Source organism: Bactrocera tryoni, chromosome 5, assembly GCF_016617805.1.
Source record: "Bactrocera tryoni isolate S06 chromosome 5, CSIRO_BtryS06_freeze2, whole genome shotgun sequence".
Classification (NCBI taxonomy): Eukaryota; Metazoa; Arthropoda; class Insecta; order Diptera; family Tephritidae; genus Bactrocera; species Bactrocera tryoni.
This window is the reverse complement of record NC_052503.1, coordinates 68990537-69006298: the sequence shown is the minus strand read 5'-3', so window position 1 is coordinate 69006298 and position 15762 is coordinate 68990537. Positions and strand designations below refer to the sequence as shown.

At 30.0% G+C, this 15762-nt stretch overlaps 1 protein-coding gene across 11 annotated transcripts in view; it reads right to left on the bottom strand.

Moving 5' to 3' along the window:
- LOC120776814 (rab11 family-interacting protein 3) overlaps positions 1-15762 on the bottom strand; it is a 131148-nt gene that overhangs the window by 14661 nt on the left and 100725 nt on the right. For 2 of the 11 annotated variants that reach the window (XM_040107820.1, XM_040107822.1), the window contains exon 1: positions 9156-9956. The exons of 7 other annotated variants lie outside the window; for them this stretch is intronic. In XM_040107820.1, coding sequence (XP_039963754.1) covers positions 9156-9956 — 801 coding nt within the window. Of the gene's footprint in view, positions 1-5621; positions 5710-9155; positions 10268-15762 lie in introns of those variants that run through there. 2 more of the 11 variants (XM_040107819.1, XM_040107830.1) reach the window with 2 other exon arrangements.

Here is a 15762-nt window from a genome sequence, read left to right as displayed (position 1 = left end):
ATGTATGTCATGTTACTCTATGCTTGTTGTATGTTATGCGATGCAAAATTATGTTATGTTATACTATGTTTTTATGTTATGTTATTCATGTTATGTTTTGCTTTATTAGTTATCTTACGTTATGTTATATTATGCTATGTTGCCATGTTATGTTATATTGTGCTGTGTATGTTATGTTATGTTATGTTACGTTACATCTAGTTATGCTTCGTTATATTAAGTTATGCTTTCTTATATTAACCGTTGTTATTGTGATATGTAATATGCATAACAATATGAGCCAACAGCTGATATTAGCGTAAATATACATACATGTATGTACATATGTAGCTTTGGCTGGAAAGAGTAGATTTTGGTAATCCGATAGGAGATTTCGAAGTAGGTTGTGACAATTTGATACATACTTACATTATGGTATCAAGTCGAATGAAAAAATTTATACCACAAAGAAAACGTTCCTTTGCAAAGTACATTGAAAAACTTTAAGCCATGCAAGCTTTACTCAATGCCATGTAATGAGAAATATTAAAGATTTTACTCTTCCATATACTTGTACAAAAGCTCTTTATGAGATATAAATGAGCGTTTGAGAATCTTTAATATATAAAAGTTGTAGGTGAAAGCTTTTTCTGAAATATCTGTGTGCGTTTGAGAATCTTTAAGCGTAAACAACATTATAAGTTTTTCCTAAATGTAGATAATTTAATGAGAACAATAAAAGCTTTTTCAAATTAAGATAAAAAATTTTTGACCTGAAAACTTTTTATGAGTTTTGGGCGAAAGTTCAAAAATGTTTAGGAGCATTCAACTGCATACATTTTCTTTATTAAAATTTAAACACAATGGTGAAAGCTTTGTCGCTTTAATATGAAAGTGTTTTTTTAGGAGTTTTAAGTATGGATTTGAGTACTTGAGGACTGTCAACTTCAAAACCTTTCCTAAGTTTAAAAAGTTTTACGGGAAAAATTAAAATTTTTCACCTTAATAAGTAAATATGTTCTGCACCAGGAGTGTGCATTTGAGCATATTTAAGGATTACAATTTCACAAACTTGCCTTAAAACGAACAGTGAAAGCGTTTACCTTAATATGAAACTGTTTTGCGTGAAAGCATTTTATGAGTTTTAGGAAACTGTTTAATTATCTTTAAGATCTTTCATTTTCCTGAACTTTTCCTAATGTAAAAAATTTTTTGAAAAAAGTGAAAGCTTTGTATGTTAGTGTCTTTAACAATATGAAATGTTTTTGCGTGAAAGCTTTTTATTAGGTGAAAGTTTATTAAACTTAAAGATATTTAATTTTCTTAAGCGTAGAAAATTGAATGAAAAAAGTGTAGGATTTGCATGTACATAAGTGAGAATAGTAAAAGCTTGCTTCTCCTTCATATAAAATGAGAAAAGTGAAATCTTTGCATGTGATCTTTAAGGGCTGCCAACTCTAAAAGCTTTTTTGTTATGAATTAATGAGAATAGTAAAAGCTTTTATCACTTTAATAAGAAATTATTTTGCTTGAAAGCTTTTTATGAGATATAAGTTTGAGAGAAAGTCTTTTCACTATATTAATGATTTTTTGCTTTCGAAAGCTTTACACCAGTTGTTAATATATATGTACATAGTTGGGTGTTTTTAGGAATATGAAAGTTAAAGTTAACGACTTGATGAATATTTTGCTTGCTAGAATTTATATAGTTTTGTAATGCTATAGGTCGTGTCTATGATAATTCCTGGATTTTAATGAAAGCTTTTCTTCAATTTCATAAAAAAGTTTAAAATTACGCAGCTTAAAGAGTTCTTACAGAATTTACTGGTTACTATTGATTTTAATAAAGGCTTTTTATAGCTTATAAGAAACTTAGCTGTTAAGCAACTTGAAAATCTTTTAAAAATTGTCTCGAGCAGCTTATAAAAGTTACTTGTTACTTTCGATTTTAATGAAAGCTTTTTAACTCTTAAATGAAAATTAGATATTTGAAAATTTCTTGAAAAGTTCCTCTAGGGTTTTTTCGAATTTTGTTGAAAGCTCTTTTCATATCAAAATTTCGTTGGAAGCCCAACATTGAATAGCCCGAAAAGGCGTTAGTGACTTCTTACACAATTTTCTCTTCACGAAATTTATTTATGAAAAGAGCTTATAATAAATAATAAACTTTTCCAAATGGTGAAAGCTCAAAGCTTTTTTCTCACACACTAAAGATAAACAGTTTAAAAACTTGTTATTGAGTCATATTGTAAAAAATGTGTTTAAACAGTTTTATTTCGTCATTTTTGAAAACAACAAATTTTCCTACAATGAAATTGCTTAGAAGGAGGCATCAATTTTATAAATAAAGTAAAATCGGAGAAAAATAAAATAATGGCGAGCAAATATTTTCATTACATTTGCGCTAAAAATAGGTAATGCGTTCATTGTAGTCCGTCTCGGGAGCAAAATATGAGTGAACGAGTTCGAAGCAATTGACTAATGGATATTATGGATACATTGCGTGTACATACATATGTCAGCAGTTGCCTTTGTTTATATGAAAATATATATAAATATATGGTGGTATGAGTGAAAATTGTTTGTATGTAAGCGAAGTGAAATTATCGATTGATATTAACCCTTGCAAAACACAACACAAGAAAACATATTTGCCGTGAGATAATATATGTATATGTATGTACATGTACATATGGGGATATGTATAATATATAATATACTCATGTATTGTTTTTTCTAAATATTATTTTCTTACATATTTTACAACTTGAATTGTTCTTTTTACTGCCAAGACGCATTTAACATAATATCGCGACGCATTTCCGCTGCCTAATCAAGTGGAAACTTTGTAACCAATTGGACTTATGATACGAAGTATATATACTATATATACATTTTACGATACAAAACATACATGCCACATGTTGCAACAGTGACATTGTGAAACGAACGAATTTGATAACATATAGTATATTTGATTTCTCCTCTTTTCTCGCAGCGCACTTATCACTTCGAAGAAAACGCGACGCAGCGCAGCGTAAATCTGAAAAAATGTAAGCCATAAAGTCATATTTAATTACATGCACAAAGGCGCTTGTGATTTCGAAAGGCATTGGCACTAATTAAGTGATAGCCCAGCGGGAAGCAGAAGCAGACCGACTGCGCAGTGCAGTGAGCCGCACAGAGCGCCCGCACGATAAAGCTTTACATGCAGCTGATTAAAAGCGATTTTGAGCTTGAAATAGGTCGACGGGGCAGTTCAGTGTAATATTCCATTTATATCGCGATTTTTTGCTTAGTAAATAACATTTAATTGAAACTGCTTGCAAATTGACAAATGGGTTAAATTAATGGCACTTTAGTCAATTGCATGACGATTTTGTAAATGCTGAAAGCTTTCAGCGATTATTTCTGTGCACAATAAGTTGAAAGGTCTTAAAGAATTTTAGAAACGCAGTTTAAATGCATAATTTTAATTTCAGGAATAACTAAAAATTTATCGATATTTAGTAATAACAATCGATTATAAATATTCTTAATCAATTCATAGTGCTAAATAATTTATAGATTACATTTTTCCAAATTTATCGACTATACTAATAAAATTTTATCGATTATTATTAATATTAATTTATCGAACATCGACATATAATATTCTTAACTAAAAGATAGAGCTTTTAGCTAAAAATAAGTATATTTAAAATTGACAAGAATTGCAGTAAGGCTGAAAAATGTATCGATTAAAAATATTTAAAAAAAAACTATCTTTAAATAATTAATCAATAGTGCTAAATAATTTATAGATTATATTTATAAACAATTATCGAATTGATATGCATGTAATTAATCGTTTAATAATATATAGAAAAGGGTATATGCTTAGCAAAAAGGTGGAAATATTAGCTTAAAACAATGTCATTGTAAACCCATAAGAATTTCAGAAATCTGAAAAATTTATTTATAATAATAGAAATTTATCGATAACGAATGTGTTAATAAAAATTATTATATATGATATCTTGTTAAATAATTTATAGATTACACTTTTAAAAATTCATCGATTATACTAATAAAATTTTATCGATTTTTATTAATATTAATTTATCGATTATCAGCATATAATATTTTTAACTAAATTATAGAGTTTTTAGCTTAAAATAAAGATATGTTGAGAATGCACAAGAACTACAGTAAGACTGAAAAAGTTATCGATTATATTAATAAAAACTTATCGATAAAAAAAACTTTATTATCGATTATTAATAAGTAAATTTTATCAATTAAAGACAGAATTGTTGTCTTAAAAAAAAATTCAATAAAAATCGAAGAGAATATAAATTCTCTCTGTTAACTAGATCATATAAGAAATTAATGCTTTCGCAAAATTTTGTAGGGACTATGAAAATCTTTTGTTCTTAAATCTGAGGGCTTCAGTCCTCACAATTTTTATGACTTCTTTTACTTGTACGACTAGTTACTTCTTTGGAAGTGTAAATTCGAACTTTTAAAGTTAATGAAAGGCCATTTATATGGGTTGCTTTTTGATTGTCAATAATTTAATTGTCGCTTCCGTCACATGAAAAATTAAATAGTCCTGAAAGAATACACATTTTTGTTGTTGTCGTGGCAAAAAACATTTCTGTAATAATTTTTAACAATCCTGCCGTGTTGACAGTCGTCGGCTGCATAGGAATCTGGATCCGTTCCGGTTACGTAAACCTGACTAACGTGGGAACAGTAAAATAATACATCTACCATTTTATTTTTAATTAATATTTCATGTTTTCACATCTTTTTTTCTAAGGTGCATATCCAGCCGTTGTATGGAAATAGATTTGGAGAGTGTTTTGCACCTGGTTCAATAACATTTTTTTGTTAACAGCGTGAATCGATTACCACGTCTCACCTGCTTTGTATTCTCATTTGGTTTCAAACAGTTACAGAAAGCGATTTTTTGTGCTTTTAGCCGTGAACTGAGTAGTACTGATATCGTGAAAAATATTCGGTATCAATTCATATAGTTTTCGATATTTTTTTTTAAAGCAAAATTCAGAATAAGCTCCAAGTTTTATTTCTGCATATTAATGTTAATTGAAACACACTTTTGATAGTTTTGATACGAGCAACCCACATCTCTATGTTCACTATATGTTTTTATTATTTTTTTAAAGCAAAAATTGTATTCAAAATTATATTTAGTCGATTCAAAAAAATATTTTTAACTTTTTATCGAAATTATATTAACTTTTACCGATGTACCCACTTCAGTAACCATTTCTTCATTCTTTATATGCACTTTACAAACTAGGATCGGCGATGAAATGGTTCTGATAAACCATAATATCTCAAAAGCCAGTACACATACATACATGTAGTTATGTATGTGGAATGTTGAAGCTTAATTATGCCTGAATTTATTTGTTTTATCTTATATTATTATCACTTTTCTTTAACTTTTTAAGACATTTTATACTCCTTTTTCAGCCAATTTCCAGATTTTCTATTAAATACGAGTATCATTTTTTACCGTACTAATAACTCTTCACATTATTATTCCTCTTATATTTAATGAATATTAAAAAAATATATTTTATTTCCTTTACACACTTCTTGCTTTTGCTTTATCCATCTACTTTTATTACCTCACTTTCTTCATCCGCACTCAACATTTTAATCGTTTTCCTATAATTTTAACCGTTTGTCGTCTTTTCGCCTTGACTTGTGTTTCATTAATAATTTCAACGCGTTTATTTGTGCTCGACTAAATTCGCGAGCGGTCAAAGTGGTCAGTTTTATATTATTAAACGGTTGTGTGGCACGAAGAATAGGGTGGCGACTAATAGTAAATGACAGTGGTTCATAAATATTGCTGTAATTATGTAAATACTTTCAGAGATGTTAGATAGATAGACATATTTCTAAATTAACAAATATTTACGTGGGCTAGCTAACAAATATTGAAACTAAGAAACAACTATTTATTTGGAGATATTCGACATAATATATTTTCGACATTGTTGTCTTGTGGGAGGATATATGAAATAAAGTTGCAGAAATTCAAACTAACTACGCTTTTAGACCAAATTTTAATTTGATTAAATAAACTGGTATAACTTCTGGAATTAAACTGGTATAATTCGATTTTTTTTTATACCATTTCATTGCATTTATACTAGTTTAGTAACTTCTGTAATTTTATTTTGTTTGAATAAACTGGTATAACTACTGGAATTAAACTGACATAAACTGGTATAATTTGAATTTTTGTTTATACCACTTTATTGCATTTATATTAGTATAAACACAATTTTTTGATTACAGCAATTGATTGCTATTATACCAGTTGTTTGCTCGCCACTCTTTAAAGTCTGCTGCATCGAAGACAACTAGAATTCACTCTGAAACAATTATTCATGCAAGCTAATAAACTAGTATAACTTCTGAGTTGAAACTGGTATAACCTGGTATAAACTGGTATAATACAGGTTTTACTATTTATACCACTTTTTTGCATTTATACTGCTATATATATAGTTTTTATATAACTGGTATAAACTGGTATAATATGGATTTTTCGTCATTCCACTTTATTGCATTTATGTATGTTGTACGATTCGTCACTCTCTAAAGTCTTCTGCCTCGAAGACAACTTGAATTCACTCTGAAACATTTCTTCATGCAAGCTACCCTCGTATAGCATGGAACTTCGTTTATATTTTCTTATGGGTGTGCATGTGTAAAGCAAAGAATATTAGAATTTTATGTCAGGCAATAAAAAATAATAAAACTAAATTTAATCGGTGACCTTGAACTTGAAAAAAGTAACAGCAAAGTTAAAAATATCTTCTCTGTACCCCTTTGCATAAAGCCACTGCGTAACTTATGAACGTCATATATAAATATCGACACTAGCCATTATATTATACATACATACATACCTACACTCAACAGTTTATAGGCAAATAGCAAGTCTCCGCCACAAAACGCCATAAAATTGCTGGTATTTGTCTAACAAATAAAATGGTTTGAATTATGAATGGAATGCCGCGCCCGACCTTACGTAACCTAAATACACCATATATACTAACGTATACATATACATATGTATCACACAAATGCACCCACCAAGTACCAGTGGGTCCGAATTAATTACACCTAACAAACAGCGAGCAAACAAGCAAAAATATTAGATAAATTCATTCACTTATTGGATGGAAGTAAATTAAATTTTTAACCCATCATTCGACATTCATTTTTTTCTAGAATTTTTCAGTTCACTCTCTTCGAAAACTAACCTGAAGCAACAGAAATTTGCTCAGGCGAGCGGAGAATAGTGTCCTATTCCATAAGTAAAATAAACCTTTATAGAGCTGAGTTGTATTCTTGTTGCCATCGGTGAGAAAGTAGAGTGGGTGCAGGTCATGAAGGGTTGCAGCGCATAAGTGTTTGTAATGGTATTGGTTTCAAATTAAATATTTACGTATGTTATGTATATGTATGTATGTAAACCAATAATATAGAATGTGTTTTGTGTCCTTTTTATTTGTTTTTGTGTCTACCAGTATAGTTCATATGTATTTTTCGGATAATTGGAAAAATTTTCTACTTTCAAATGGATCGATATTAATGTATAGATTATGTACGTAGAGGAGAAAGAGATAAATTTTGTATGTACTACTATGAGCAAAAAGTGACGAATGGGTTTGAGAGTGAAATTTAAATTAAAAAGTCTTACTATTTTTTGCCCAAAGTAGTACTTTCCTCAAAGTCCGAAACGGCTTGACCGATTTCAATGAAATTTTAGGACGACGATGACCCTATAAAGTTTGGTGGTGATCGAAAATTTGTTTAATATTCTTGAATGAATTACCGATGCGCATAGCTATGGTCGGACGAAAGCATGCCCGTCGATTGGAATTTAAGTGTGCTCTGCCCAATCCACAAAAAGGGAGACCCAACAGTCTGTGACAAAATTTCAAATTCGAAATTATTATCAATTTTTAACCAACGAAGAGTGAGCTTAGATTTGATAGTTAAAAAAAAAGTGAAAACCCTTAATTGACTCTCTTATGCGCAGCCTAATTGAACAATTAGTGACCTTACTCATTTTTTGGTTGTTGTTCAGTAGAGAGGATTTAGAAGTTTAATTACTTATAAACATGTAATTGTCAAATAAAGTAATTTTATTATAATTATGTAATGTGTTTAATAATTAATTGACTCAATTAAGAGCGAAAAAATTCATATAAGAAATTATTATTAAGTTTAAATCAACTAGAAGTGAGCTTATATTGGATTGTTTCAAACTTAAAAGTAATAACCCTTAATTGACTCAATTAAGTGGCAGTTTGATTGATTTTTTGTTGTTGTTCAGTAGAGAGGAAAATATGTTTAATTATTTTTAAAAATTTGCTTGTTCAATTAAGTAATTTTGTTATAATTATGTAATGTGCCTAATTATTAATTGACTCAATTAAGAAAGAATAAATTAATATTGAAAATTATAATCAGTTTTTAACCAACCAGGAGTGAGCATAGACTTGATAGTTTCAAAGAAAAACTAGAAACCCTTAATTAACTCAATTAAGCGAACATCTGATTGAACAATTAGTGATCTAACTCATTTTTTGTTGTTGTTCAATAGAGAGGAATTAGAAGTTAAGTTACTTGTAAAAATTTAATAGTACAACTAAATGATTTTATTATACTTATGTAATGTGCTTAACTATTAATTGACTCAATTAAGAGTGGATAAATTCATATAAGAAATTGTTATGAATTTTTGAGCAACCAGTAGTGAGGTTAGACTTGATAGTTTGAAAAAAAAAGAGTAAAAATTCTTAATTGACTTAATTAAGCGGCAGCCTGATAGAATAATTAGTGACCTTACTCTTTTTTTTTTTAATAGAGAGAAATAAAAAGTTAAGCTACTTCTGCTTAGACATGATATTTTCAAAAAGAAAAGTAGAAACCTTTAATTGCCTCCATTAAGCGGCAGTCTGAAACACCTACTAGCCTTAGAAATTGAGCACGCGGTTAGAAAAAGCGCTTAGCTGCTTATATCGAGAAAAATTTTATATTATTAAAAATTATTTACATTTTTCTTCATTTACGCCTTAAAAAAAATCTAAAAAGACTATAAAACAAACTTAATCATGTCAATATAAAACGCTTACTTGTTCATTAAGATTATCGCACATTTCGGCGCTCAGCCCACTCATTTTGTTGTTGCAGCAATGATGCGATTGCATATCACCAACATCTACAGCACTACCGTTATTCACACCGCCCACAACTGCGCCACCGTTCACCAACGACGCTTTGTCTTCAAAATCACAAAGTAATTTATTTTTGAAATTCTTCAAATTTTCCAATTTAAAACCGTTTGTATTTGTATTATTCGTTTTGTTCGAATTAAATTTACTCGTTAAAGTTTCCAAATTCACCAATTTACTATTATTATTGTTATTATTATTATTATTACTGTTGTTGACTTGTTGTTCACTCTCACAATTATCGTCACTCAATTTATTCTCAATGAACACCAACGAATTGGGGCCCGATGGCACAATATCCTCAAAATCAGCCGGATTCAAGCTGAGAAACTGCTCCTGATCTATCAGTATCGGTTGCTTGCCAAAATTATATTGATATTGATTACAGCCCAGCGTATAGGCGTTGCTGTTGAGCGTCGCCTGCGTGGATGTGGTGTCGAAGTTGAGATTCAAATCTTCTAAGCTCTCAGTTGAACCGCTATGGCTGGCTTTGTGCTTGTCACTACCGAAGCGTATGTTGTTGTTGTTATTGCTATTGTTGTTGAGTGTTATTGTGCTGCTGGTGGTGCTGTTGCTGTTGCTGCTGCTAGTGTAGCTGCTGTTCGTGACATTCGCGGCGGGTCCGACAAATTCGAATTGGCCAGCCCACATGTCATAGGCTAAGTCGATGCTGTCGGGCTGGCTGGCCGGTTGGCTACTCATTATGAGGCAACGCAGTTGTTATTGTACAATTTTTATTATTATTAATTTAGCTGCTAGTTGTGTTGTTGCGTCACGTAGTGTAGGCGTGTGGCGTGTTGCAGTTTTTATTAAGCGTCGTCGTTGTTTTGAGTATTTCAAGTTGTAGGCGTGGCACTTTTTTGTTGGTTTAAGTTAAATTGGTTTGATAACTAAACGTTTTCTATTTTTCTACTAATTTTTAAGGCACATTATCACTGTTTGCTGTTGTTGCTTATAGCATTATTTATTGTTATTGTTTTTTTGTATAATTATTTGTTAACGTTTAGGCATCGCTGCAATGATTTCAGTAGATTCAGATTGAAATATTTTATTCAAAAATTACAGTTACACAATTCCAAGTGTGTTTAAGTAATTATTAAATATTCACTTTTAATTGAAAAAAAGTGAAATCCAATTTACATATATTAAGTACATGCTTATTAAGCACATACATACTTGCAAAAATATTGCTTATAGTTATCACACTATTTATTGTAATACAAAAAAATCTTAAAATTTTCAACTGTGAAAAGTAAGAAGAATGACAACAATAAAATAACGTTGCAAAAAAAATAATTATTATACTTAAAAATATAAAATAAAAAAAATTGAAGACAAAAATGTGTAAGCTATCTTTTCATAAAATCAATCCAAAAAAACTGGATAGTTTCTAAGAAATCCCCCAGTTCACCCTTGAAGACCTGCAACTAGCCACTGGCAAGATCAAGACCAACAAATCACACAGCCCTGACGAGATCCCGCAGAAATCCTGAAACTAAGCGCTGCAACCCGCAGTACTATAGAATATGTACAACAACTGCCTCGAAGCTCGCATATTCCCTAAACACTGGAAAAAGCAACGCCTGGTGCTAATCAGTAAGAGAAAAGGCGACCCCAACAACCAGCAGCATACCGTTAGCTAAAATAAATACTAAATACTACTCAAACCCAAACTCGAAACGGCTATTAAGTAAGTAAGTAAGAGGACTGTCCATTAGATAACACGGCTTTAGACACGGCAGATCAATTTTAGAAGCTATAAAATGCGTCACTGAAAGTGTAGAAGCCGCGCAGCGTAGATGGTATAAATACAAAAGAATAGTGCTGCTGGCGACTTTGGATGTCCGAAACGCCTTCAACAGCGCTAGATGGGTGGAAATGATCGACGCTCTTGACAAGAGCTTTAAAATTTCCGTCTACCTCAAAGCTGTGGAGCGGAGCTACCTTAGCAACAGAAAAAATGCTGTACCAAACTAGAGAGGGATCACGACAGATAGTAGTCACGTCAGGAGCAGCACAAAGATCCATACTAGGCCCAGATCTTTGGAACATTGGCTACGACGCTACCATAAAACTCGGAATTCCAGACGAATCGTAGTTAATTGGCTACGCGGACGACATTGCAGCAGTAATTACAGCAAGAGACACAGAAGAAGCGCAAAAAAAGCTTAATCAGGACGTAAGCATGGCTCGACTCACACAACCTCCAGCTCGCTACGGAAAAAACAGAGCTACTATTGTGAACAAATCAACACTTAACCCTCGATATAAGTATACAAACGACTAGGGTTATTCTTAGGGCACAAAAAGCAGTAAACTACCTAGGCGTAAAACTGGACCCCAGACTAACCTTCTGGGTACAATCCAGCACGCCGCACACAAACGCAGCGAAAATCACCTCCCAACTGAGCCAACATGGGGTGCCCCAGACAAGGAATGAGAAAACCCCTATTGTCGACGCCCATCAGCGTCCTATTTTACGGAGCTGAGATCTGGGCAGATATGCTTTAAAAGAAAAACCTTCGTAAGGTAGGGGATGAATAAAAAATACACGATACTCGCATGGCAACGAAGATGGGAGAATGAGAGTCGCGGCAGATAGACGGCCAGACTTATATCTCCACAGCCTATGCAACGGCGCGACAAAAGATGAACATACTTTCTTTGAATATGTGCGATGGCAACGAGAACTCACCGCTGAAAAAGACTTGGTTGGCGACGGTTCCTTAGAAGAGGGAATGGGGGTTGTTTTTTAGTGAAGTTGCAAGTGACACACACCGTTGCTGTGAAGACAGTACTGATGATGTGGAAAGCATTTTCCACCCCGTCACCTGCAAAATTTGATTGCGCCTTGCAAAGGTCGAAACCATAAATATTTCTCCTATTAAGATATTTGAGTTTCATACGAAGAGTGGTATAAATTATATGAAAAATATATAGAAAATCAACTTTCAATCGACACAATAATAACATCTTACACATATTCCATAACTTCTTCAAATTTTCTGCATTTTCTCAAATCGACTGCCAATAACATTTACACTTTACACTTTGACATCGCCAAGTCACTTATGTTACAACACAGAAATCAATGATGTAATTTTTCTATTTACGCATTTGTTCCCTGCACACTCAACCACACAAAAGCAGCAAGCTACTGATTTGACTGATTATGACAGAGAATGGCCGCAGAAAAGCAAACGAAACGTAAAAAAGTATTAAGAGATAATAAAAGCAAAAGCAGATATGCTTCGGTCGTTGAAGAAAAATGACAAATAACAGTCAGAAAAGAAATTTAAAAAATATTTGCGAGGATAAAGCAAAATTGAAATAAATCAAGTGGCCAAGCTGGATAATTGTTAATTATTTCCCCCCACACACTGACGAACACAACCATACATACATTATTATAATAAAAAAAAGCGAGCGAGTCAGCAATTAAGCCCACAGCATTACTGCTCAGTAAGCTTTACAGTGGGCCAAATTTATGTCAATTCATGTCTTGTGCGTCCACTCATTTGTCAATGAGGCTGGCTGGTTGGTTGGTTGGCTGGTGTAGAGCAGCATTAGCGCATTGCGCATGCGTGTGGGTGTAACGCTTGCTTGCTTTCTGACTGACTTGAGAAGGAAATGCAACAGAGCTAACAACTGTAAATTTATAACTTTGTAATACGGCTGTTGTTGCTGGAATACTGACATTTAAAATACATACATATATGCACTTTATGAATATATATTGTACATTTCAGTTTCACCCATACCTATACATATGCATACATTGTATAATATATAAACGCATGCTCATTACTGAGAAAGTGTATAGGTGTTAAAAGTTGTAGAATGTCAGAGGAACATTTTTTAATTCAAATTTCCGCGTGGTTACCTTGCGCTGCGACATGCAGATAAAATTATTGCAAGTGTGAAACATTTTTATTTGTTTATATTATTTTATTACTTAATTTTTAATTTTTTTTAATTTTTTTAAATGTTTATAATTAGAAATTATATATTTTTTTGTTAAGTTTCAGTTAATTATTTTTAATATAGCAATTATTTAAATTAAATTTCGAATGACCTTGAGCTGCGACATACAGATAAATTTATTCTATGTATCAAAAAATTTTATTTCTTATATATTTTTTTATTATTTTCCAATTTTTTTTTTTAATTTATTTCAAAATTTTATAATTGCAAAAAAATATTTTTTTCTTAATTTTTTTAAGTTTTATTTATTTCTTTTGACATTACATTTTAAAATTGGTTAAATTTTAAATGACCTTGAGCAGCGAGATAGAAGTAAAATTGACGCAAGTTACAAAAATATTTTTCTCTCAATTTTTTTTAATTTATTTAAATTTTTAAATTATTTTTTTTTTTTTTAGTTTCATTTAACTTGATGTGACATTAAATTATATTTTGAATGACCTTGAGCAGCAAGATAGCAGTAAAATAATTATAAGCACAAAATATTCTTATTTATATTTTTTATTTCTTCCTTTTTTTGTTTTATTTTTTTATATCCTTAATTTTTTAATTTTAGAGACCAAATGGTTTTTTAGTTGTTTTAACTTTTTTGCATATGATTGTTACAAGTTACTAAAATATTTTAATTTTTTACTTTTAATTCTTAAATTTTTCAATTTTTTTTTAATTGTATTAATTTCTTTAATTTTTTTAATTTTAATAATTAAATGTTTTTTCAGTTTTATTTAATTTTTTTGTAATATGGCATTAAATTTTAAATTTAATTAAATTTTAAAAGAAACTTGAGCAGCAGATAGAAGTAAAATTAATGCAAGTTACAAAAATATTTTTTTTGGTTCTACAATGTTGCATAACTTTTTAATATCTCATACAGCATGATAGAAATAAAATAATTAAAAGCTACAAAAATATTTTTATTTCTTCTTTTGTGTTTTATTTTTTGATTTTCTTAATTCTTTTAATTTTTGAGATTAAATGTTGTTTTAATTGTTTTAACTTTTTTGAATATGATTATTGATTATTACAAGTTACAAAAAAATGTTATTTATTATTTCTAATTTTATTAATTTCTATTTAATTTTAATAATGAAACTTTTTTTTCAGTTTTTATTAATTTTTTTTTTTTGATTTTAATAGTTAAATGTTTTTTTTTGGTCTTGAAAATTTTGATTTAGCAGCAACATGGAGATAAAACAAGTTCAAGTTACAAAAATGTTTTTATTTGTTTTATATTTATTATTTCTTAATTTCTTTTTTTTTTTGATTTCTTTTTATAATTTTTAGTTTTTATTTGTGCCTTTGTTATTTTGATTTTTTTTAATCTGACATTCAATTGTAAATGAAATTAAATTTTAAACTTTAATTTTAGTTTTGAACTGAAATTTTTTAAAATTTCTTATTAATTTTTTTTAATTTTTCGCTGAGGTTTCATTTTTCATTGCCTATGCAGCACATACATACTTTTGTATATGTATGTATTTTTAGGCATATGAATGCATTATGACATTATAAGGACCCAATATACCACCCAGACTGTCCAGTTATGACATATTTTACAAAAAAAAATCGCTTTCAATTAAAAAGGAAACGAAAAATTGTTAAAACCATTTTTATTTAACTATTATTATTCATAAAAACAACAAAAGAAAATTTTTTGTTCACCACCTATAAAATACTTTTCCCAGCTTTATAATAAAAAACCTAACAAATCTGCAAACAATATCCCACAAATACTTCATATAACTTTGTCTTAGTGAGTCTTAGCGCTCACTGCCTTGCTTTGGCTTATTTTGACCCCAATAAATGTTTGCATTTGACTATTTTCTTCCTTTATATTGTTTAATTATACTCTATTTACTATGTATTTAAGCAATTTTCGTTGTTCCCATACTTGTGGCGGCAATTTGTTTGCAACCAATTGAAGTTGTGTTGCACTAGTTACCAGAAATGTCGTTAATTGCACCACAATCGATAGCTAATTGTTGCGCAAAGTATGTCATTAAACATATATGACATGAAATGACAAACGAAACAGGTAATTATTTATGAAAGGGAAATTCCAAAATTATTGTTGTGTGAACATTTATGGGAATATTGTAGATAATAGCTAAAAAAATAATAAAAAATTGTGGAGGCTTGAAATTTATATGAACATAATTTGAGCAGTTGTAATTTCAGTCTAAATTTAATAAATTAAAAAAAATTATCATATTTTACTTGAATAGTTATAAAGTTCATCATACGCCGTGTCATTAATTTTATCGAACAACTGAGGAAAATAATATTCATCATACGCCATGGTGTACGAATGAGTTGTGATTTTAAAGATGTTTCTCATGTCGTATGAGCATTTGCAAATATTAAAACAGATGTATGTAGCTTTTGCGTAAAAATATTTAATTAACAATTAAATTGTTACAATTTTATGTAAACAAAATTTTATTAATTAAAAAAATGAATAATGAAAATAAATTAATACTTCATTTTGAAATTTGAAATAGTATTAGAAAAAAATTAATATTAA